Raw genomic sequence first — 24,056 nt, forward strand, 5'->3', positions numbered from 1 at the left:
TTACTATGTTATCTTTTCTTTTGAGTAATGTAAGATATTTTATGATATGCTTTGGTTATTTGTAGGTTAGATTAGTATTTTTTTCCCTTTGTTTGTTGTGTTTTGCTTATTATTTATTTAATATTTAATTCTATATTAGTGTTTATATTTGTTTGTGTTATTTTGTAAGTTTGTAAAAAAAGTTTTTAAACATTTCCTTTCTCTTCAATAAAAATATCTATTAAAATAAAAGTTTCAAGTCGAAAATGCTCAGCATACTTTGTTAGTCATACAGCATTTGTAGAGAGAAGAAGCGTGTTAACATTTTGGGGCAATGACAGATTTTTCAGAACTGAGAAATGTTTCAGAGATGCCCTAGATTTTAAGCAAGTGAAAGAGAGGAGAGTGGGAAGAACACTAAAAGGGAAGGTCTTTGATAGTTTGGAATTAATAAATGTTTAATGGTACAAGGCCAGAGTGATTGTTAATGGAACATGGAAAATAAATCAAAAATCTAGAGTAGGTATGAATCATAACATTTGCTTTCTGCTTATTGTTATTTAGTTTATCCTGCTTTCCAACTGACATAGACCCTCCCTTTTGTTCAGAAACCTTCTGATACTTTATTCATTATCCCCTAAATCTTCTTCTGTTGAAACCTGATCCTCAATGGGCCACAATGCTTCCAAAAACCTGGTCCAGCAAGATCAGCTTTGTTGTTGGAAATGTACTGATGTAGAAGATTGTCCTGAACATAACCGAAGAACCCAACTGTCCTATATACTGCTAATATTCCAGTCTATATTTGGATAAATATAATCCCTCATTCGAAATATATTAGAAATCTTGCATTTCAGTAATTGGCTTATGAATTGTTCCCCTACATTTTTTCCCACTTGTGGCCTAAACGCCACATCAAGTAATCTAATTGCAACTTTTTTGTATATTCCTTGACTCTAGCAAAGTATGTTCTGTCCTTGGACCATCTTGGACATCTTCTCTGTCCTCCTTTTCCTATCTTTCTTGAACGCTTTGTATCCAGGAAAATCTAACTGTCAGGCCTGTCTTCCTTTGAGTCAGGTTTGCATTATTGCAGTATCACATTTCCACATGGGGCCATCTCTGCCAGTGGCTCCGCAAAGTTGTTTACCGCATTTTTCACATTCACATACCTGCACAGTCACCCAAATTTCAATGTATTACTTTTCTCTTCATATTGATGCCCCTTATTAAACTAGTATTGCCTATTTTAATGCCATCTGTTTCTCCCAGTACTCTGTGCACCTCTCTAATATAACTTCTTGGCTTCCACATCCCTGCCAACTTAGTATATATCCTCCCTACCAGCACCAGCAGATCACCCGGGAAGGATATTAGCCCAGCTTTAGCTAGGTGCAACCTGTCCATGCTTTTAAGGGCTTATCTTCCACCAAGCTGATCCCAGTGTCCCAGGAATTATAATCCTTCCCTCTTGCACCATATATGCAAACTTCCATGGACCTATGTCTGTCTGCACTCCGATTAACCATCACTGCTGTTAATATTCCAAATTGAATACATTTTGGAGAGCAGATGGACTTGAAATTCCTGAGCTAAGTAGCTTGTTTCTTCTTGACAGGTCCCAAAGCATCCTCTGATGTGTTCATATCATAGACCAGTAACTGAATTATCTAAATGTAATGGTTGAGAAATTGTTGAAACTATGTGGTAAGAAGGTGAAAGAAGACTGATGAACCTTCCAGGCTGAGCTCTCTTTGTGGGAATCACCTTATTAAAGAGTGTTCCTACAAAGTATTACCTTAATGTCTTTTTTAAGATGCTGGCTTGTGTTGTGCAGCCTTTGGCTTATTTTTTTCAGTCTCCATATGCTTAAAACAAAAACCTGAACTCTTAGACAAAGTTGTCCCTGAGACAGTTTTACAGTACATTGAATGTATGGATAGACATGAGCTGAGCATGTTGTGATGTCTATTCCAGCTTTTACATACATCAAACTTTCCAAAAAACCCCTCCTGCATAATCCACAAAGACACGAGTATCTATCAAAGTGCAATTTTAAAGGCGTCTTATGGGGAGAAATGGGAATATGGCATTGAGATAGTGGAGCTACTATAATCCTATGGAATGGTGAAACAGGCCTGAGGGGTCAAATGGCCTACTCTTGTTCCTTGTTTCTATTTGTCTGTCGTTTTACGGTAATGAAAGTGATTGGAATTTGATGTTTGGAAGCTTCTCAGGTAAGGACAATACTGACGTCTAGTATTTCTCCACTTGTTACAGAATGTTTAACTATGTTGGAGAAGAGGTGAAACGAGCAACTTTCCCAGTCAGTGGCAGTTACACGAATGTGCTGACAGAAGGATCTTTCGATCTCTTTGGTGACAGAGTCATTAAACTTGGCACTAATATGTAAGTTGCATCATTATCACATCCTAATGGTCTCTTGGGTACCAGACCCAGAGGCTCTAGGCTGGCCCAACAGTCTCCTGCTTTATAATAGGAACCCTCTGGAATGAACCAAGAATCAAGGAGGGCTATTTCAAAATTATTCATTTGGTGTTCTCTATTGCTTAAAGTTCTCATTTGGACCAAATGCTGTTCACCCATCACCCCTGTGCTATATGACCTACACTGACTCGCAGTTAAGCAATGCTTCAATTTTAAACCTCCTGTCCTTATTTTTAAATCCCACCGTGCCTGGCTGGCTCTGTTCTCCGTGATCTCCTGTATCTGTACAACTTTCCAAAGTGTTGGTGCTCCTGCCTCTTGGAATGGAGCTGGTGGCCATGCCTTCAGTGGTGTGGGCCCTGAAATTCACTCCATACACCTCTCAGCTTTGCTAACTCACTACCCTCCTTCAAAACCTGCTGCTTTCACTAATCTTTGCCTTAATATTGCCTTACAGGACTCAATGTCATATTATTTTAAAATGTCTCTGAAACACCTTAAGATGCCATGTGATATTGTTGCCCCTATACACACACAAATGTTCATTGCTGTTGTAGCACTCAGAGATTCAGACGAACAGGTCCCAGGTTTGATTTTCTGGACCCTGTATCTCAGTCCCTCAGTGGGTGATGCCGTTACCTTCCAGATTTACTAATTATTCTCATCACTCCAGCTGGCCTTAACATTCATGGACCAGGAGGGTTAAGGTATAGCAGTGTTGTTCTGCAATGTTATGTGTGTGAGGAGGGTTTGCTGAGCTGGAGGTGAATATCCTGCCACAACTCTCACTGTTTAACTTCTAAATGAAGTGAAGGCTCTTCACTTAACCGTCACTCAAAATAGGAGAAAATAAACTACCATAAGGACTTGAGGTTGCACAAAAGACGGTTGAATCAGTTGAAAAGTTTTAAACAGTGCCAAGTTAGAAGTTACAGGGTAGTTAGTGAAAAACAAGAAGAGGATGGAGGTGGTGTAAGGATGTGGTGGGGGTTGCAAGTGTAGAGAGGGAAGGTTGAGCGCGTAGCTGAGGGATGAGAGTGACGGGGGATGGGGAGAGAGTTTGGCAGGCACACTGGACAAACGAGTGACAATGAGAAGAGGGGTGGTTAATACAGGACTGAAGGTATTATATCTGAAAGCACGCAGTACTGTATAAGGAACAAAGTAAATGGGCTTGTGGAGCAGATCAAAATTGCCAGGTATGATGTGGTGGGCATCACAGAGACGTGGCTGCAAGGGGATCAGGATTGGGAGCTGACTGTTCGAGGCTGTACGTCCTATCGAACAGGCAGACAGGTGGGCGTGGTAGGGGGGTGTTGCCTTACTGGTAAGAAATGAAATTAAATGATTAGCAAGAAATGAAGTCGGGTCAGAAGGTGTAAAATCAGTGTGGGGAGAATTGAAGAACCGCAATGGTTAAAAAAAACATAGTTGGAGTTGTGTATGCCTCCAAACAGTAGTCAGGAGCTGGCATGCAATATACATCAAGAGATAGAAAAGATGTGTAGGAAAGGCAAAATTACAGTGATCATGGGGGATTTCAATATGCAGGTAGACTGGGAAAATCCGGTTGGTAGGGGATCACAAGAAAAGGAATTTGTGGGATGTCTTCGAGATGGCTTTTTGGAGCAGCTTGTGGTGGAGCCCACCAGGGAACAGGGCAATACTGGATTCAGTGTTGTGCAGTGAGGCAGACTTAATAAGGGAGCTTAAGGTGAGAGAACCCCTAGGAGGCAGTGATCACAATGTGATTGAATTTACTCTGCAATTTGAGAGGGAGAAGATTGAATCAGAGGTAATGGTATTACAGCTGAATAAAGGCACTACAGAGGCATGAAGGAGAAGCTGGGTGGAACTGACTGGGAGAGGAGCCCAGCAGGAAAGACAGTGGAACAGCAATGGCAGGGCATTCTGGGAGTAACTCAGGAGACACAGCAGGAATTCATCCCGAGGAAAAGGAAGCTTGGTACAGGGAGGATGAGGCAGCCCTGGCTGACCAGGGAAGGCAGGGATAGCATGAAAACAAAAGCAAAAGCATATAATATGGTGAAGGGCTGTGGGAAACCAGGGGATTGGGAACCTTAGAAAGAAAAACAGCGGGTAACAAAAAAAAAGAAATAAGGAGGGAGAAGATGAAATATGATGCTAAGATAGACAGTAATGTAAAGGAAGACTGTAAGAGTTTCATTAGATATATAAAGGGCAAAAGAGAGGCAAAAGTGGACATTGGGCTGCTGAAAAATAATGCTGGAGAGATAGTGGTGGGGAACAAGGAAGTGGCTGAGGGACTGAATAATTACTCCGCGTCAGTCTTCACAGTGAAAGGCACGACTAATATCCCAAAACTTCAAGAGAGTGAGGGGGCAGGGCTGAGTATGGTGGCTATTGCCAAAGTGAAGGTACGAGAAAAACTGAATGGCCTGGATAAGTTACCTGGACCGGATGAATTACACCCCAGAGTTCTAAGGGAGATAGCTGAAGAGATAGTGGACGTGTGAATGGTCATCTTTCAGGATCAGGGAGGGTCCCAGAGGACTGGGAAATCGCTAACATGACAGCTCTATTTAAAAAAGGAGTAAGGCAAAAGACAGAAAATTATAGATTGATTAGCCTAACCTCGGTCATGGGTAAGATCCTGGAATCCATTGTGACGGATGAGATTCTGAATACTTGGAAATGCATGGTAAAATAGGGCAAAGTCAGCATGGTTTCATCAAGGGGAGGTCATGCCTGACAAATCTGCTAGAATTCTTTGAGGAAGTAATGAACAGGTTAGACCATGAAGAGCCAATGGATGTTACCTACCTGGACTTCAAGAAGGCCAAGGTGCTGCACAAGAGGCTACTAAGTAAGATAAGGGCCCATGGTGTCAGAGGCAAGGTGCTAGCACGGATGGAAGCTTGGCTGTCCGGCAGAAAGTAGAGAGTGGGGTTAAAGTGGTCCTTCTCAGGATGGCAGCTGGTGACAAGTGGTGTTCCGCAAGGCTCAGTGTTGCGACCACAACTTTTCACTTTATATATTAACAAACTGAGGGCATTCTGGTTTAGTTTGCAGATGATACAAAGATAGGTCGAGGGACAGGTAGCACTGAGGAAGTGGGGAGGCTGCAGAAGGATTTGGACAGGTTAGGAGAGTGGGCAAAGAAATGGCAGATGGATACAGCGTGGGAAAGTGTGAGGTCATGTACATTGGTAGGAAGAATAGAGGCATAAACTATTTTCTAAATGGGGAGAAAATTCAGAAATCTGAAGTGCAAAGAGTCTTCGGAGTTCTCATCCAGGATTCTCCCAAGGTAAACTTGCAGGAGCAATATGCCTGGAGCATGTTCAGAGGAAGTTCATGAGAATGGTCCCAGGAATGAAAAGCTTGATATATGAAGAATGTTTGAGGACTCTGGGTCTATACTTGATGGAGTTTATAAGGATGAGGGGGGAATCTAATTGAGACATACAGAAACTAAATGGCTTGGACAGGGTAGATGCTGGGAAGATATTTCCATTGGCAGGAGAAACTAGGACCTGAGGGCATAGCCTTAGAGTAGAGGGAAAACCTTTTAGAATGGAGATAAGGAGAAACTTCTTCAGCCAGAGAGTGGTGAATCTATGGAATTCACTGCCACAGAAGGCAGTGGAGGCTAGGGGAGAAAGCGGAAGAATGGAGTTGAGAAATTTATCAGGAGAAAGTGAGGTCTGCAGATGCTGGAGATCAAAGTTGAAACTTTATTGCTGGAACAGCACAGCAGGTCAGGCAGCATCCAGGGAACAGGAGATTCGACGTTTCCTGAAGAAGGGCCTGTGCCCGAAACGTCGAATCTCCTGTTCCCTGGATGCTGCCTGACCTGCTGTGCTTTTCCAGCAATAAAGTTTCAACTTTGAGAAATTTATCAGCCATGATTGAACGGCGGAGTAGACTCGATGGGCTGAATGGCCTAATTTCTGCTCCAATGTCTTATGGTCTTATTGAGAGTTATGGGTCTGGGTTTGAGAGTGTAGTGGGGAAGTGAGAGTGTGGTGGGTTGTGGAAGCAGAAAGAGCATGGCAGGGGTTGTGGGGTGAGAGGGCAGAGGGAGGTGAGAGGGCAGGTGTTTGAGAAGGTAGAGGGGGTGAGAGAGTGGTGGGGACAGGGGGTGAGAAGTCATGGGGGTTGAGAGAGCAGAGGTCAGCTAAGGAAACGGATGGATTGTTGAATTTAGATGGGGGGGCAAGGGTGTATGGAGTGGGGTTTGCATGACGGAGGTGTGTGGATGGGTTAATGTGGCATGTGTGTGTATCAGGGAGTGGTACTGGTTTATCTGTCCGTCTTGTAGCCATTAGGTTGGAGATGCTGTTCCTCAGGATGCTGTCGGATTCAGATAGGTGGGGTCTAGGCCGATGTACAACAGAGCAGACCATGACCTCTCCGGACCCATAGATTTGAGTAAGAGAAATGTTGTGCACAGGCTTCTAAAGGAACCACAGTTCTGTTGACCAACATGAATCAGTTCACGTTTAAGTAATGAATCAGTTCACGTTTAAGTAAGTATTCATTCGTTAAATTAACGTGCAAAGATGCCATCTCTGAGAACATCATGTGTACGTTTAGGGATCGAATGGGATGAAACTGATGGCAAACTCCCACACCATGTTACAATTTGTGTAGCTAATAGCTCAACTTTTTTCATTTGTTATTAATTCCTACATTTTCAAGAACGAATGCAGAATAAGCAGTGCCTAGTCTGTGCTTTAGTCATGAGTGTGAATAATCATTCATTGTTCCAGGGAGCTGCCACTGGTGCCTGCTCATTATATACACTTTGCTACTGAATCTTTGAGTGACAGATACAACAGATTGTTTTATTTGTTAATGTTGTGCTGTGTGCCTTTTTAAATCTCATGCATTATCTGAATGGCCACAGGTACAGTGTTTCGCGGCCCGTGGAAACACATATGTCAGGGACATTAAAGAATTCAGCTGCACGTACAAAGGTCAGTGCTCAGTCCACTGCTATTTGCTGTTTCTAGCTTCCTTTTGTTTTCACTGGGTCTTCCCATTTTCTTTCATGTGTTTCCCATATACCTGTGTGAATTGATATACAATGCACAACAAGGCATTTTGCAAATTAAATATGGATTGAACAGCAGCAGCAATAATGACATGTATTTTAATGTAATAAAACATCTCTAGGTCCTTCACAGGAGAGTTGATGCACAAACTTTGACACTGACCCATATGACGTGCCTCGGAGGAAGATAACCCAAAAGCTTGATCAATGAAGTGGGTTTTACGAAATATCTTAAAGGTGGAAAGTGAAATTGAAAGGTGGAGAGTTTAGGGAGAGAATTCCAGTTTAGAGCCAAAGGAAATAAATAGGAATATTCAGAAGCCCTGAATTATTCAAAAGATTTTGGACCTGGGGAAGATTACAGAGAGAGGAATGTTACGGAGGTGAGGTATGAAAATGCAGATGAGAATTTTAGCTGAGACCATCCTCTGTCAACTCATAGAGGGAAGATGGTTTCAGATGAAATGCTTCAGATGTTCTTCAGAATGTTAACTTGTGCACTCTGTCTGATGCAGGTTGTCCTACAGTATTTCCAGGAGGTTACAGTGTAGTTGAACAGATCAGTAACTCCAGAAATATCATGGTGAATAGAAGACCAAAGATTGGATACTTGGGAGTTTGAAAGTGCAGTTCTAAATTAATTGGGAAATAGTTTTTCTGAGCAGTGGCCACAGATGGAAGTAGGATTGCTGACAGGAAACAGAAAGAAAGTGACTGAGAGAGGCCAAAGTTACTGGAAAATAAGAACCCCAAAGAGTTTGATAGTTGGTATCCAGGAAGGAGGGTTGATAAAGCATGGTATTGGAAGAAACACAGCAGGTCACACAGCATCCTGGGTACAAAAGAGTTGACATTTCGGGCAGGACCTTTCTTCAGGACTGGGGAGGGGGAAAGGGGCTGAGAAATAAATAGAGGGAGGGGGTGTGGGGTAAGGGAAAAGGTAGATGGGATGGCGAGAGGTGGGCAAAGGTAGGAGGTGATAGGTCGGTGGGAAGTGTAGAATGGATAAGTGGGAAGGAAGATGGACAGGTAGGTCAGGTCAAGAGAATGGATCTGAGTTGGAGGGTTGGATCTGGGATGGAGTGGGGGGAGGGAAGATATGGAAACTGGTGAATTCCGTGTTCATGCCATGCGATAGTAGGCTGCTGAGGTGGAAGCTGAGGTGTTCCTCCTCCAGTTTGCGGCTGGCCTTGTTTAGGTGATGGATGTGGCCCAGAATGGATATGTCCTCAGGGGAGTTGGACTGGATGGCCATGGGAAGGTGGGGTTGTTTGGTGTGTACGGACCAGAGATATTCCATCGGTCTGTCGGATGTAGAGGAGACCACGTTGATAACACCAGATCATTAAATGAGGTTGGAGGATGTACAAGTAAATCACTACTGGATTTGGAATGATCCTTTGGCGTCTTGGACTGAGGTGAGGTGAAAGGTGTGGGTGCTGGTTTTGCCAACTCTTTAAGCAGCAGGGGAAGGTGCCAGGTGTGGAGGGGTTTGGTGGGGAGTGTGGACCTAATGAGGGAGTCGCGGAGGGAATGGTCCCTATGGAATGTAGCTAGAGGTGGGGAGGGAAATATATTTTTGGTGGTGGGGTCTGACTGTGAATGGCAAAAATTCCAGAGGATGATGTGCTGGATTTGGAGATTAGTGGGTGGATGTAGGTTGTAGGAAATGGGAGGATTGAAAGAAGTTGTTCAGCATACGGATCAGTTCCGCCAATTGAATGAGAAAGGCAGTGGAGGGGGATTGGATGGTCGACGGGAGAGGAAGAAATGGAGGCAGCCTATGCCCCCTTTAGAACTGTGGTACAGGGGCATTTAATTTCAATTCAGATGCTACTATCCTGTTCTTAAAGGGTATTATTCCATTAGACTTGGTTAAGATCATTGAAACAGACTGGAGGATCTTATGTGAATATAATTCAAGCCCTAATATAGTTTACAGAACGTTCTGTTCATGTAGTGTTCTTTGACAAATATTAATCATGAATGTTAGGCAGCACAGTGGTTGGCACTGCTGCCTCACAGTACCAGGGACCCGGGTTTAATTCCATCCTCAGGTGACAATATGTGTGGAGTTTGCATGTTCTCCCTGTGTCTGTGCAGGTTTCCTCCGGGTGCTCCAGTTTCCTCCCACAATCCAAAGATGTGCAGGGCAGGTGGGTTGGACATGCTAAATTGCCCCCAGTGACCAGGGATGTGTAGTTAGTTAAATTAGCCATGGAAAATACAGGGTTACAGGGATAGGGTAGGGAGGTGGGTCTGTGTGTGTTGCTGTTCAGAGGGTCAGTGTGTACTCAATGGACCGAATGGCCTGCTTCCACACCTTAGGGCTTCAATGATTCTTATATACAGGCCTTAATTTAACATCTCATCAATTTCACATTTCATCTAAAAGATGACATCCCTGACAACGCAGCACTATGTTCTGATTGGCGAAGTTTTTTTCACTCCATGAGAGAACTTTGATCGAAAATATTCCATCCAGACTTTCATAACTGTTTATTGAAGAGGTATGGAGATAGTAGGGACTGCAGATGCTGGAGAGTCAAGAGTTGATAAAGCTGGTGCTGGAAAAGCACAGAAGGTCAGGCAGCATCCGAGGAGCAGGAGAGTCAAAGTTTTGGCAGGACCCTTCATCACGATTGGGAGGAGGAAGGGGACTGAAAAATAAATAAGGGGAGGGAGGGGCAGGACTAGGGGAAAGGTAGGTAGGTTGCAATATTCTATTTAGTGGGGAAATAAACTAGTAAGAACAGTGATCGTGTCACCCTTGAATTTTCATATTGCTGAAAATGTGATAAGATCTTCATTTTTGTGGATCACCGGCTGTTTCCGATGGTTGGGCTTGTATTTTACTGTATTAGGACATGGAACATAGAACATTACAGCGCAGTACAGACCCTTCAGTTCTCGATGTTGTGCCGAACTGTGGAACCAATCTGAAGCCCATCTATCCTACACGACTCCATTTTCATCCATATGTTTATCAAATGACCATTTAATTCCCTATAGATTTGGCAAGTTTATTACTGTTGCAGTCAGGCCGTTCTGTGCCCTTACTAGCCTCTGAGTAAAGAAACTACCTCTGACATCTGTCCTATATCTATCAACCCTCAAATTAAAGCTGTGACCCATTGTGCTAGCCATCACCATCTGAGGAAAAAGGCTCTCACTGTCGACCCAGTCTAACCCTCTGATTATCTTATATGCCTCAATTAAGTCACCTCTCAACCTTCTTCTCTCTCATGAAAACAGCCTCAGGTCCTTCAGCCTTTCCTCATAAGACCTTCCCTCCATACTAGGCAACATCTTAGTTAATCTCCTCTGAACCCTTTCCAAAGCTTCCTCATCCTTCGTATAATGCGATGACCAGAACTGTAAGCAGTACTCCAAGTGCGGCCGCATCAGAGTTTGTACAGCTGCAGCATGACCACGTGGCTCCGAAACTCAATCCCTCTACCAATAAAAATAGCACACGGTATGCCTTCTTAACAACCCTATCAACCTGGGTGGCAACTTTCAGGAATCTATGTAAATGCACACCGAAATCTCTTTGCTCATCTACACTACCAAGAATCTTAACCATTAACTCAGTACTTTGCATTCTGGTTGTTCTTTTCAAAGTGAATCACCTCATACTTTTCCGCATTCAAATCCATTTGCCACCTCTCAGCCCAGCTCTGTAGCTTATCTATGTCCGTCTGCAATCTGCAACATCCTTCAGCACTATCCACAACTCCACTGACTTTAGTGTCATCCGCAAATTTACTAACCCATCCTTCTAAGCCCTCATCCGGGTCATTTATAAAAATGACAAACACCAGTAGACCCAAAACAGATCCTTGCAGTACCCCACTAGTAATTGAACTCCAGGATTAACATTTCCCATCAACCACCACCCTCTGTCTTCTTTCAGCTCGCCAATTTCTGATCCAAACCGCTAAATCACCCTCAGTCCCATGCCTCCTTATTTTGTGCAATAGCCTACCGTAGGGAACCTTATCAAACCCCTTACTGAAATCCATACAGTACATCAGTTACTTTACCCTCATCCACCTGTTTGGTCACCACCTCAAAGAACTCAATAAGGTTTGTGAGGTATGATCTACCCTTCACGAAACCATGTTGACTATCCCTAATCAACTTATTCCTTTCTAGATGATTATAAATTCTTTCTCTTATAACCTTTTCCAATACTTTGCCCACAACTGAAGTAAGGCACACTGAGTATAATTACCAGGGTTGTCTCTACTCCCCTTCTTGAACAAGGGAACAACATTTGCTATCCTCCCGTTTTCTGGCAGTATTCCTATAGACAATGACGACATAAAGATCAAAGCAAAGGCTCTGCAATCTCCTCCCTGAGTTCCCAGAGAATCCTAGAATAAATTCCATCTGGCCCATGGGACTTATTTATTTTCACACTTTCCAGAATTGCTAACACCTCCTCCTTGCGAACGTCAGTCCCATCTAGTCTTGTAGCCTAAATCTCAGTATTCTCCCTGACAACATTGTCTTTTTCCAGTGTGAATACTGATGAAAAATATTCATTTAGTATTTTCCTTATCTCCTCGGACTCCAAGTGCAATGTCCCACGACTATCCTTGATTGGCCCTAATCTTTCTCTAGTCATTCTTTTATTCTTAATATACCTATAGAAAGCTTTCGGGTTTTCCTTGATCATACCTGACAATGACTTCTCATGTCCCCTCCTGGCTCTTAGCTCTCTCTTTTGACCTATTCTGGCTAATTTGTAACTCTCAAGCGCTCTAAGTGAGCCTTCACACCTGATCCTAACATAAGCCACCTTCTTGCTCTTGACATGAGATTCAATTTCTTTAGTAAACCATGGCTCTCTCACTCGACTACTTCCCTCTTGCCTGACAGGTGCATTCTTCTCAAGGACACGCAGTAGCTGTTCCTTGAATAAGCTCCATATTTCAATTGTGCCCATCCCCTGCAGTTTCCTTCTTCATCCAATGCATCCTAAATCTTGTCTAATTGCATCATAATTGCCTTTCCCCCAGCAATGCGTTATATACGTATCCCCTTCCATCACTAAAGTAAACATAACCGAATTGTGGTCACTATCATCAAAGTGTTCACCTACCTCCAAATCTAACACCTAGCCAGGTTCATTATCCAGTACCAAATCCATTGTGGCTTCGCCCCTTGTTGGCCTGTCTACATCCTGTGTCTGGAAACTATCCTGCACACATTGGACAAGAACTGACCCATCTAAAGTACTCGAACTATAGTATTTCCAGTCAATATTTGCAAGGTTAAAGTCCCCCATAACATCTACACTGTTACTTTCACTCCTGTCCAGAATTATCTTTGCTATCCTTTTGTCTACATCTCTGGAACTCTTCGGAGGCCTCTGGAAAACTCCCAACAGGGTGATCTCTCCTTTCCTGTTTCTAACCTCAGCCCATACTACCTCAGTAAATGAGTCCTCAAACATCCTTTCTGCCACCGTAACATTGTCCTTAATTAACAGTGCCATACCACTCCCTCTTTTATCATCTTCTCTGTTCTTACTGAAACATATAAATCCTGGAACCTGCAACAACTATTCCTGTCTCTGCGCTATCAATGTCTCTGAAATGGCCACAACATCGAAGTCCCAGGTACCAACCCATGCTGCACGTTCATCCACCTTATTCCAGATGCTCCTGGAGTTGAAGTAGATACACTTCAAACCACCTTTCTGCTGGCCAGTGAACTCTTGCGACCTTGAAATCATATTTCTGACCTCACTACTCTCAACCTCCTGGACACTGGAACTGCAATTTAGGTTCCCATCCCCTGCTGAATTAGTTTAAACCCTCCCAAAGAGCTTTAGCAAACCTCCCCCCATCCCCAGGATTTTGGTACCCCTCTGGTTCAGGTATAGACCATCCTGTTTATAGACCTACCCCAGAATGAGCCCCAATTATCCAGGTATCCTAAACCTTCCTTCCTGCACCATCCCAATAGCCATATGTTCAACTCCTCTCTCTCCCTATTCCTTGCCTTGCTAGTATGTGGCACGAGCAACAAACCAGAGATAACAACTCTTGTTTGTTCTAGCTCTAGGCTTCCATCCTAGCTCCCTGAATTTCTGCTTTAAAGACCCATCTCCCTTCCTACCTAGGTTGTTGGTCCCTATGTGAACCACGACTTGGGCCTACTGCCCCTCCCCCTCGAGGATCCCAAAACACAATCCGAGACATCACGAACCCTGGCACCTGGGAGACAACACACCGTCCGTGAGTTTGTCTTGTTCCCACAGAACCTCCTATCTGTCCCTCTAACTCTGCTCTGCTCCTTTTCCCCTTCCCTTTTGAGCAACAGGGTCAGACCCTGTGCCAGAGACCTGTACCCTATTGCTTACCCCACCCACAACAGTATCCAAAACGGTATACTTGTTATTGAGGGGGACGGCCGCAGGGACCCCTGCACTGTTTGCTGGTGCCCTTTCCGTCCCCTGACTGTAACCCATCTGTCTCTTTCTTGCACCTGAGGTATGACCCCTCTCAATAACCCCCTCCGTCTCCCGAATGATCCAAGGTTCATCTAGTTCCAGCTCTAGTTCCCTAATGTGGTTATCAAGGAGCTGGAGTTGGGTGCATTTCCCGCAGAAGAAGTCAGCGGGGACACTAGTGATGACCCTTACCTCCCACATTCTGCAAGAGGAACATTCAACTGCCCTAACCGCCATCCCCACTGTTCTAAATTCCCTAAAAACTGTAGAAAAATAAAGAATTTAAAAAAAACAGTTACCTTCCCAATCCGGTGCACAGGATTAGAGGAGGAGGATGGGAGGGAGACACTACCTAAGTAGTGTTTTGAGTAACGCAACCACCCAGATATATTCCTTCATTTACTCAGCAGTCCCGTGTCTGCTCCTGCTCAGGGTGCGCTCCACCTATTCATGAGCTAAGTTTATATAATTTTAAACTTACCCTCCCAGCAGGCCCCTGGTCCTCGCTGTCCTTCCTCCCACTGCTGGCTACTGGGAAAAGGTATTATAACCTAAAGGAAGGTAACAGGAGATTAAAGGAAAGATATTGAGAAGTTTGCAAGTTACATCTCTCATTGTAATGTGCAGGGCTATCTTTTCAACTCTAGGTCAATCAATCCGAATGACATGTTTGAACATAAGCCACCTCTCCCAACAGCCACAGCTACAGTCAGTCTCTTAATAGGAAGTGAATTTCTGAAGTGAATTTCTAGTTAATACTCACTATCTGCCTACAATTAAATACAATTAAGAGATTCCCTTCTCTCTCTTTTTAAATAAAGACTAGAATCTGTACATCCAACCAAATTTCAAAACACAGTCAAAAAACCTCCAAGTCCTGTGGTCCCAAGATGTTCCTCTTCCAAGACCCTATCATTATCTTCCTACATAAATTTCTTTCAGTAGGATAATCAGAGAGTTGCTCTCTCCATAAATTCAGTGGGTCTACTATCTTCAGTACCGATGTGGAGGAGCCGGTGTTGGACTGGGGTGGACTAAGTTTAAAATGACACAACACCAGATTATAGTCCAACAAGTTTATTTGGAAGAAGCGCTGCTCCTTCATCAGCTAGCTAGTGGAGTAGGATCGTAGGACACAGAATTTATAATAAAAGATCAAAATGTCATACAACTGAAGCCATATATTGAACAAACCTAGATTGCTACTAAGTCTTTAATCACTTAGAATAGGTTGCAGGTTTCGATTCATTAATCCCAGAAGTGCTTTCAAGTCACATTTCTGAGATAATTTAAGGTTTTATAAAAAAAGTGACAACTCAGCTCACACAATGTATTAGAGGTGTGAGGTTAGAGTCTGTCTGTATTCCAACCTTGAGTCAGACTGGTTCTGTTTCCAAAGTTGAAATATATAAAATGTCACGTGGACTGACTGCTTCCAGATTGTATGCTTTTTGAACAAAATTGCATGTATCTGTCAATACAAATCTGCAAATGCAAATTCACACCATAGACTTATATATATGTGTGTGTGAGGGAGTGAGTGAGTGAGTGTGTGTGTGTGCATGCATGCACACGACTGAGTAATATCCAAACCATCATCTCCCAGACCATCCACAACCTAAATACCTCTGGGGATCTCCCATCCACAGCCTCCAACCTCATTGTCCGCGAACCCTGCACTGCCTGATTCTACCTCCTCCCCAAGATTCACAAACCTGAATGCCCTTTGTCTCAGCCTGCTCCTGCCTCATCTCTGCGTACCTTGACACCATCCTGTCCCCCTTACTCCAGGAACACCCCACATGTGTTCGGGACATCACACACGCCCTCCACTTCCTCCAAGCTTTTTGTTTCCCTGGCCTCCAACGCCTCATCTTCACCATGGACACCCAGTCCCTGTACACATCACTCCGCCATGACGAAGGCCTCCAAGCTCTCCATTTTTTCCACTCATGCTGACCCAACCAGTACCCTTCTACTGACATTCTCATTTGCCTGTCTGAACTGGTCCTCATGCTCAACTTCTCCTTCCAATCTTCCCACTTCCTCCAAACCTAAGGGGTGGCCATGGGCACCTGCATGGATCCCACCTATGCCTGCCTCTTCCGGTATGTGGAACAGTCCATCTTCCGCAGCTGCACAGGCACCATTCCCCACCTTTCCCTCCACTACATCGATGACTGTATCGACGCTACCTTGTGCTCCCACGAGGGGTTGAACAGTTCATCAACTTCACAAACACCTTCTACCCTGATCTCAAATTCACCTGGACCATCTCGGAAACCTCCCTCCCCTTCCTAGACCTCTCCATCTCCTTCTCTGGCAACTGACTAAACATGGACATTTACTACAAGCCCACCGATTCCCACAGCTACCTGGACTATACCTTACCTCCTGTAAAAATGCCAGCCCTTATTCCCAATTGCTCCACCTCCACCGCATCTGCTCCCAGGAGGACCAATTCCACCACAGGACATCCCAGACGGCCTCCTTCTTCAAAGACCACAAATTCTCTCCCACATGGTCAATGATGCCCTCCAGTGCATCTCCACTTCCCGCTCCTCTGTCCTTGAACCCCACCCCTTCAATTGCAACAGGGATAGAACCCCCCCTGGTCAGCACCTTCCACCCCACCAACCTCCACATGCATCGCATCATCCTCCGCTACTTGCGAACACACCCCACCACCAGGAATATATTTCCCTCCCCACCTCTATCTGCATTATGGAGAGATCATTCCCTCTGCGACTCCTTAGTCAGATCCATGCCCCCCAGCACCTTACCCTGCCACTGCAGGAAGTGCAAAATCTGCACCCACACCTCCCCTTTCACCTCTGTCCAAGGTCCCAAAGGACCTTTTCACATCCGACAGAAATTTACCTGTACTTCCACGCACGTTATCTACTGTATACGTTGCACTCGATGTGGTCTCCTCTACATTGGGGAGACAGGACGCCAACTTGAAGATTGTTTCAGAGAACATCTCTGGGATACTTGCACCCACCAACCCCACCGCCCCCATGGCTGAACATTTTAACTTCCCGTCCCACTCCACCAAGGACATGCAGGATTTGGGCCACCTCCATCGCCAAACCCTTGCCACCTGATGCCTAGAGGAAAAACCCCTCATCTTCCGCCTTGGGACTGCAACCATATGGGATCAATGTGGATTTCACCAGTTTCCTAATTTCCCCTCCCCCTACCTTATCCCAGTCCCAAGCCTCCAACTCTACTCAGCTCCGCTACCTTGACCTGTCCTACCTGTCCATCTTCCTTCCTTCCCACCTATCCACACCACCCTCCTTTCCAACCTATCACTTGCACCTGCACCTTCATCTACTACCACATTCCCAGCTACCTTCCCCCAGCCCCACTCCCCTCCCATCTATCTCTCAGTCCCCCGGCCCACAAGTCTCATTCCTGATGAAGGACTTATGCCCAAAATGTTGATTCTCCTGCTCCTCAGGTGCTGCCTGACCTGCTGTGCTTTTCTAGCAATACACTCTTGACTCTGATTTCCAGCATCTGCAGTCCTCACTTTCTCCTGACCCAGTAATATGTCTGTAAGAAGGTGTACACATGAGTGTGAGTGTGTGTCGGAGAGAGAGCATGAGTATGAGAGAGGGCCTGCATGAGTGTGTAAGTGTGTGTTTAGGGTGGTGGGGATCACCTATAGTGTAGCTTCACTAGCAACCCTAATGAAGGAGAATGCTCTGAAAGCTTGTACTACCAAATAAACCTGTTGGACTATAACCTGATGTTGTGTGATTTTTAACTTTATCTTCAGTACACCATTGTACAGAATTTTATAAGAAAGATTTGATAAATTGTATCCCATATGCCATGCCTCCACAAGAGTGAGTATTTTAGTCACTAAACAACTAATTTTCTTAGCTTCCCAAGCTAAACCACAGCATTTCCCATTCTTTGGCCTTTATAAATATTGGTCCAAGTATTCTGATATGTGGAGCAGCCTCCACTGCATTGGAATGTGCACTCTTCTTTTGCAATTGGGCAGGACATTTGAAGCTCTGATTGTCAATTTTATCCTGCTGTAATTGCTCTGTGATTCCGTGAGAGGGGGTTGAAGATTATTGGGGGTGAGTGAGACTTAGAACTGTTGACTTTGGCAGCTCAATTTAAACAGTATCAATTAACCAATACCAAGAACTGCAGATGCTGGGAATGTGAAACACAAATAGAAATTGATGGAGAAACTCAGCAGGTCTGGTAGCATCCAGTTTTAATGAGGGGTCACAGGACTCAAAACGTTACTTCTGAAAGCAGAATTATGGAAGTCTAAGTATGTGGGTTAATGAGCATAAAAGCTGTGTTCCTGCAGGTTGTGACTTTTCAGAGAAGAGAATTTCTGAAACTTACTTCAAAAAGGCAACAGATGCAGAAGTAAAACTCAGGAAACGAAATAAACTTAGTGGCCTGAAGATTGTTTCTAGAGTGTAATATTATTCTGCCAGATTTAGTTTTCTAAAAATATACATGTGAACTGAATGCAATGCTTTGTTATTGTAGAATCATACAGTGTGAAAGAAGCCCTTTGACCCATAAAGTTTGTCCCACCAAGGCTACACAAAATCTATATCAGTCGCACTTTCCAGCACTAGACCCTGAGCCTTGAATCTTACAACATTTCAAGTGCTCAAAAGAGAAAGGGAAAATATACAGAATAATGATGGAGGTTGAATGTTTCTTGTTGGGATTTGATAAATTTATTATTAACAATACAATATCATTCAAAATTGGGAATCAATTTTATATATTGAGTTTGATCAGGATTGTGTTATGAGGGAGGCAATGTCCTAGTGGTATTATCGCTGGATTGTTAATCCACGGATCCAGAGAACATCCTGGGGACCTGGGTTCAAATCCTGCCATGGCAGTTGGTGGAATTTGATTTCAATAAAAACCTAGAATTAAGAATCTAAATGACAACCATTAATCCATTGTCAATTGTCGGAAAAACCCATCTGGGTCACTAATTTCCTTTAGGGAAGGAAACTGCCATCCTTACCTGGTCTGTTCTACATGTGACTCCAGACGCACAGCAATGTGGTTCACTCTTAACTGCCCTCTGGGTAATTAGGAATGAGCAATAAATGCTGGCTTGGCCAGTGATAACCTCATCATGTGAATGAATAAAAAAAAAAGCCAGAGTCCAGCCTGCTGAAGGTTTCTGTCTAGCCCTTGCCTATGTACGCAGGAGTGCATTCCAAGTTATAACCACTATCTGCACAAAATAGTTTTGCCTCATGTCGCTAATTTTTTTTTGCTAACCACCTTAAGTCTGTATCCACTGGTTCTCAGTCCTTTAAAAAATGAGAAGTTTCTCCCTATCTGCTGCCTAGCCCCCTCAGACATTCGAATATTCAATCAAACATTCTGTCAGCTTCCTCCTCCAGGGAAAATAGCTCCAGATTTGAATTTGCAGCCACGACGTGAAGATTTCACCTTGTTTAAACATTTTACTGTAAGAACTCACTAAAAACACAAATGATAAAGGCTTTTCTTTTTCTAGACAACTTCTACTTTAAACAAAATGAGGAATAGTATCCCCTCAAATGTGACTCATGTTGCACCCTTCACAGAATAACAATTCTTATAGTAATCAATTAAAAATTCCTCCCACTTTCCAAAACGGTGTTTCCCATTTACTCTCCTCGCCAGTAATCATAATGTTGTTTACTAAAGCAACTTGTATTCTATCTCTCCATAAATAATTCCCCATTTCAGCAGGCATCAAATTAAATAAGCTTAAAAGAAAAGCCGTTTAGTTTTATGGTGGTCTGTTTTACTTGCCTTCCCATTTGCTGTTCTACTGTTACCGATCTCATCACCTATGTATAGTCATTCCACTCGCTGTGCAAATGAACCATTAAGCAGGAAAATAAAACATACAGCACTAATTTATTCCTTTATTTGTTTCAATATGACTAAATATAGTGGACGTCTGTTCTAATGCAGATCAATATATAATATAAATTTGCTTATAATAAGGGGATCTCACAGCTACCAAATGTATTTATTTGTCGGCTGAAATAATGATGCTCACGAATGAAGTACAAATGCAATCTGAGATGGCACTGATATTGGGCCTGAATTTAAAATCTTGTGATGGTCTAAGGGAATGCAACTGTTTCCAACCTTGGCTTTTACCTTCACATGCATCACCAGGATGAAAAATGTTGACTTGATATATACCTCACAGAGATGCAAAAGGTTTCTCTCCCGCCTCAAATCAATCAGTGCACAACTTGTAGCTGTACCCTGTCCCCAACGGACACACGCACACATTCTCACAATTACATGTAATTATTCAACTAAAACAAAGAATTGTGAATACTTGCAATCTGTAAGAAAAACAGAAATTGCTGGAGAAATTCAGCAGGTCTGGCAGCATCTGTGGAGAGAGAAACAGAATTAACATTTCAGGCCCCGTGACCCTTCTTCATGTGTTCTGAAACCAGGGAGTTGGTCAAGGAGAGAGAGCAGACAGGAGTTTGTATTGAACTAATAAATACAAATAAACAGTTGTGGAAGACTGACAGACTCTTACTTCCTGCTTTGGTAAATGGATAATCAGTGATACAACATTCACTACACTTTGAGCATTTATTAGATTACCTGCAGTGTGGAAACAGGCCCTTCGGCCCAACAAGTCCACACTGACCCTCCGCAGAGAAACCCACTCCCCTATATTTACCCCTGACTAATCCACCTGACACTAATTTAGCCAATTCACCTAACCTGCACATCTTTGGACTGTGGGAGGAAACCGGAGCACCCGGAGAAAGCCCACGCAGACACGGGGAAAATATGCAAACTCCACACAGACAGTTGCCCAAGGCGGGAATTGAACCCGAGTCTCTAGCACTGTGAGGCAGCAGTGCTAACCACTGAGCCACTGTGCTGCCCCTCTGTGTAAACCCTAAAATCATCAAAGGCAAGAATATATTTTTCCTTTGCCAGTCACTGCACCCCTGTTTAAAATCCTGTTGCCAATAAGTACCAGATGATCTCTGCTGAGAGAGAACCCAAAATCTTCCATGTAAATTAGCACATTGTCTCAAAAGTTAGATACTGATGCTGTCACAACAGTACAGTCTGTGTTAGATTCCAACCTTATAATCATCTATGTTCTTGCTTGTTTTATTTTCTCAACGTTTCATTTTCCTTATGCTATGTTTCAGGAGAATACAGCACCCAACCCACTGGCTAAGGAAGAGCTGAATTTATTGGCGCAGTTAATGGGAGGTCTAGAGATCAAAAAGCCTGTGGGCACTGAACCAGGATTTCGGCTGAATCTGTTTGGCACAGACGAAGAGGAGGAGTAAGTTGGCAATATTGTTTTGTGTCATTCACAGGAACAAGATTTATAAACATACACGGCTCTTTCTCTTGTGCATGGTCCTTCCCTCTTACTCGCATTGTATCTTTACATCATCTTTCCTGTGCAGATCAACTTTCACATACTTTATCGCCTCAGCATCCACATGTATGTTTTCCATTGTGAACATACACTTGGGCGTGAAGAACAGAATGGTCACATTCCGTGCTGTAAGATGCTTTGAAAATGAATTTTTCACATCTGACTCTGCCTTTGAGAGCTGGAATGTTACAACTGAGAGTCTAGTTGGCACCAGTACCTTGTACCTTCTAGTCAGAAGCAGTGTTACCTGTTTATATGCTTAGCTGGGGAATGATACATAGAGCAGGTTAACCCCAAGCAGCAAGTAAAACATCTTGGAATACTTTAATCCTCAGCACACACAGGAACTGAGTTGGTGTGATACCGTGCTGTAAGGTTAGAGGGACAGTGAGAAAGGGCAATTTAAGATGCTTGCCATCACTGCCTCCGTCTAGGCCATGCCTTCAGACCTCTGTTCAGTGGAGACAGCTGTACCACTGTGTTATCCTAAAACTCTATCAGTAAGAAACCAGAGCATCACTATAACACAACAAAATTAACCAGGTAAAGGGAAGACAGAAACACTGCTCCTACTATGTTGGATGAGCAAGGGACAGCTGTTTGTCAAAGATTTTTGCAGATCAGTGAACTGGAGGAAGATCTGTATAGGTTGTGCAAGTGTCTTCTTGATATTTTTTGTGTGCGCATCTGTGAAAATCAAATCACACCAAGTAAAACTGGGACTGTGACTGATTAGATAGCCATGGATGGAAGGCAGAGGAAGGGCAAACTATATGAATGGTCAGAAAATATATCACAGTTAAAATCGGTCAGTGAGGTTGTAGTAGGGCTGTACTAAGACAGGCTGTTTGTCACAGGAAATTTCATTCTGATTTATTTTTATCGTTACAGCCAAGCAGCAGCCATAAAGTCTCCAGAGCTTTTTGATGAGGTGATTGACATACAGGTCTCTAAGGTAAGCGAATATCATTGGATCACTATTTGCAAAAGCTGCCCCTTTTATTTTAGTGATTGGACACATCTGTGATGCCCTACCTCCCACCTTCCTTCTCCAGCTTTGGCAGCTGAAAGCACTGGATCAACAAAGATCTTCAAACCTGTGGGAACCAGCAGACCCTTTGCTAATTCAGCTAAATGGGCACATGAATTCATTTTGTTATGTAAGTAGTGAGCAGGGGCTAGGTGGTAACATACAAGCCCAATCCTGGTTTGTGCCCCCACATGTTCACTCAGAGTGGCACTGAATGGCCAGAGCTGAAGGCTCCTCAGTTGCTTCATAGCCTAAGTGGACAGTGACAGTCATTGTCCTGCTCCCCCACTACCAACTTCTCTGAGGAGGGCCTGCTTAGACATGGATCTTGCCTCAGGCACAAGTAATAGCGCATCGTGGACAGTGCATTTACTCTCTCAGTCAATCAAGGATCTTGTTTTATTAAGGAGTAAAACGGCAGACTGCCACTTGGAACATATGTGTTGTTCTTCTCTGCAGGACCAGCAGCAGCATGAAGAATTAGCTCGAATAATGGAAGAATTCCATGTCCAGGAGCAGCCGAAGCACAGCTGCAGTAAAGGAGATGATCTTCTGGCCATGATGGATGATCTGTGACACCCTCTGAAAGCTGAATTCCCATTCTGTGCAATTCTGTGCACTTTGGCACTGTTGCATTCAGTTTAACTCATTGTAAATAGTAAATATTTAAGCAACCAGGCTGTGGCTCATAATTCATAAACATTTGTGACCTTCAGAACCTGGATGGAGGTCTGGAAAAGAATTGGGATAAGGGGTAACAGAGATGTTGGCTTGGCTGTGAATTTTTGCAGACCAGTGAACTGGTGGAAGTTTTATACAAGTGTTTTCTTAACATAATTTTTGAATGTGCATCTGTGAAAATCAAATCACACCAGATAAAACTGGAACTCGAACTGATTAGTTGGCCATGGGTGGAAATTAGGGGAATGTAAATGTGGTATGTGGATGGTCAGTAAGTATGTTGCAAAATTTAAACCAGTCAGTGAGGCTAAAGTAGGCTCACTGTGTGTGACTGGTATCACAGTCTATGGCAGTGGAGCCATTGGGCCACACTAAGGCATCTTGCTGGCAGTTGGATAAAAATCTGGTTGGACAGTTGATATTTGTACATCTGATCAAACAGACAAAGCTTTGTTCAGCTTTTAATATTGAAGAACAGAGCTGGCCTCAAGATTTGGGCTTCAGAACTTAGAATTTCTAAAGATGAATTATTAATTTCAGACAGTAAATGTTTTTAAATAACTTTGAACACTAACAACCTCATTAAAATATTACATGTACATTTAAGTGTCAGCTTTAATTTGTATTTAGCATATCTGATTCATATTTATTTTTGATTTAATATTTATTATTTTAACATTGAGGTTTAATGCTTTCATTCTATACATTTTTATTCTTCCCTATTTTGGATGTTGGACTGGATTTGATTAACTTTATTTTATTTGCTAAAGTTAAAATGTTTAAGTAAGTAATCTTTTCAGTATTTGCTTCAGTATTTGCTCTGCAAAAATATTTTGTCTTTGTCTTTGACAGTGCCTCATGGAACTAAATAACTAGGGTTGTAAAGAGGGCTTTAAATTAAATAAAGGGATGGGTTGTTGAATAATGCAAGGGAAGATTTGGGCACCATGTTTATAATTCTCTGGTC

General features: G+C 43.3%; 1 protein-coding gene across 1 annotated transcript in view; it reads left to right on the plus strand.

Moving 5' to 3' along the window:
- oscp1b (organic solute carrier partner 1b) overlaps positions 1-23,688 on the plus strand; it is a 78,730-nt gene extending 55,042 nt beyond the window's left edge. Inside the window, exons 6-10 of the mRNA XM_087977019.1 lie at positions 2,260-2,388; positions 7,322-7,391; positions 21,140-21,279; positions 22,270-22,333; positions 22,868-23,688. Coding sequence (XP_087833145.1) covers positions 2,260-2,388; positions 7,322-7,391; positions 21,140-21,279; positions 22,270-22,333; positions 22,868-22,984 — 520 coding nt within the window. The 3' untranslated portion in view covers positions 22,985-23,688. The remainder of the gene's footprint in view (positions 1-2,259; positions 2,389-7,321; positions 7,392-21,139; positions 21,280-22,269; positions 22,334-22,867) is intronic.
- Positions 23,689-24,056: the final 368 nt, after the last annotated feature.

The sequence above is a fragment of the Chiloscyllium plagiosum genome, unplaced genomic scaffold, assembly GCF_037043375.1.
Source record: "Chiloscyllium plagiosum isolate Xiang-an unplaced genomic scaffold, Cpla_swu_hap1 HiC_scaffold_30, whole genome shotgun sequence".
NCBI lineage: Eukaryota > Metazoa > Chordata > Chondrichthyes > Orectolobiformes > Hemiscylliidae > Chiloscyllium > Chiloscyllium plagiosum.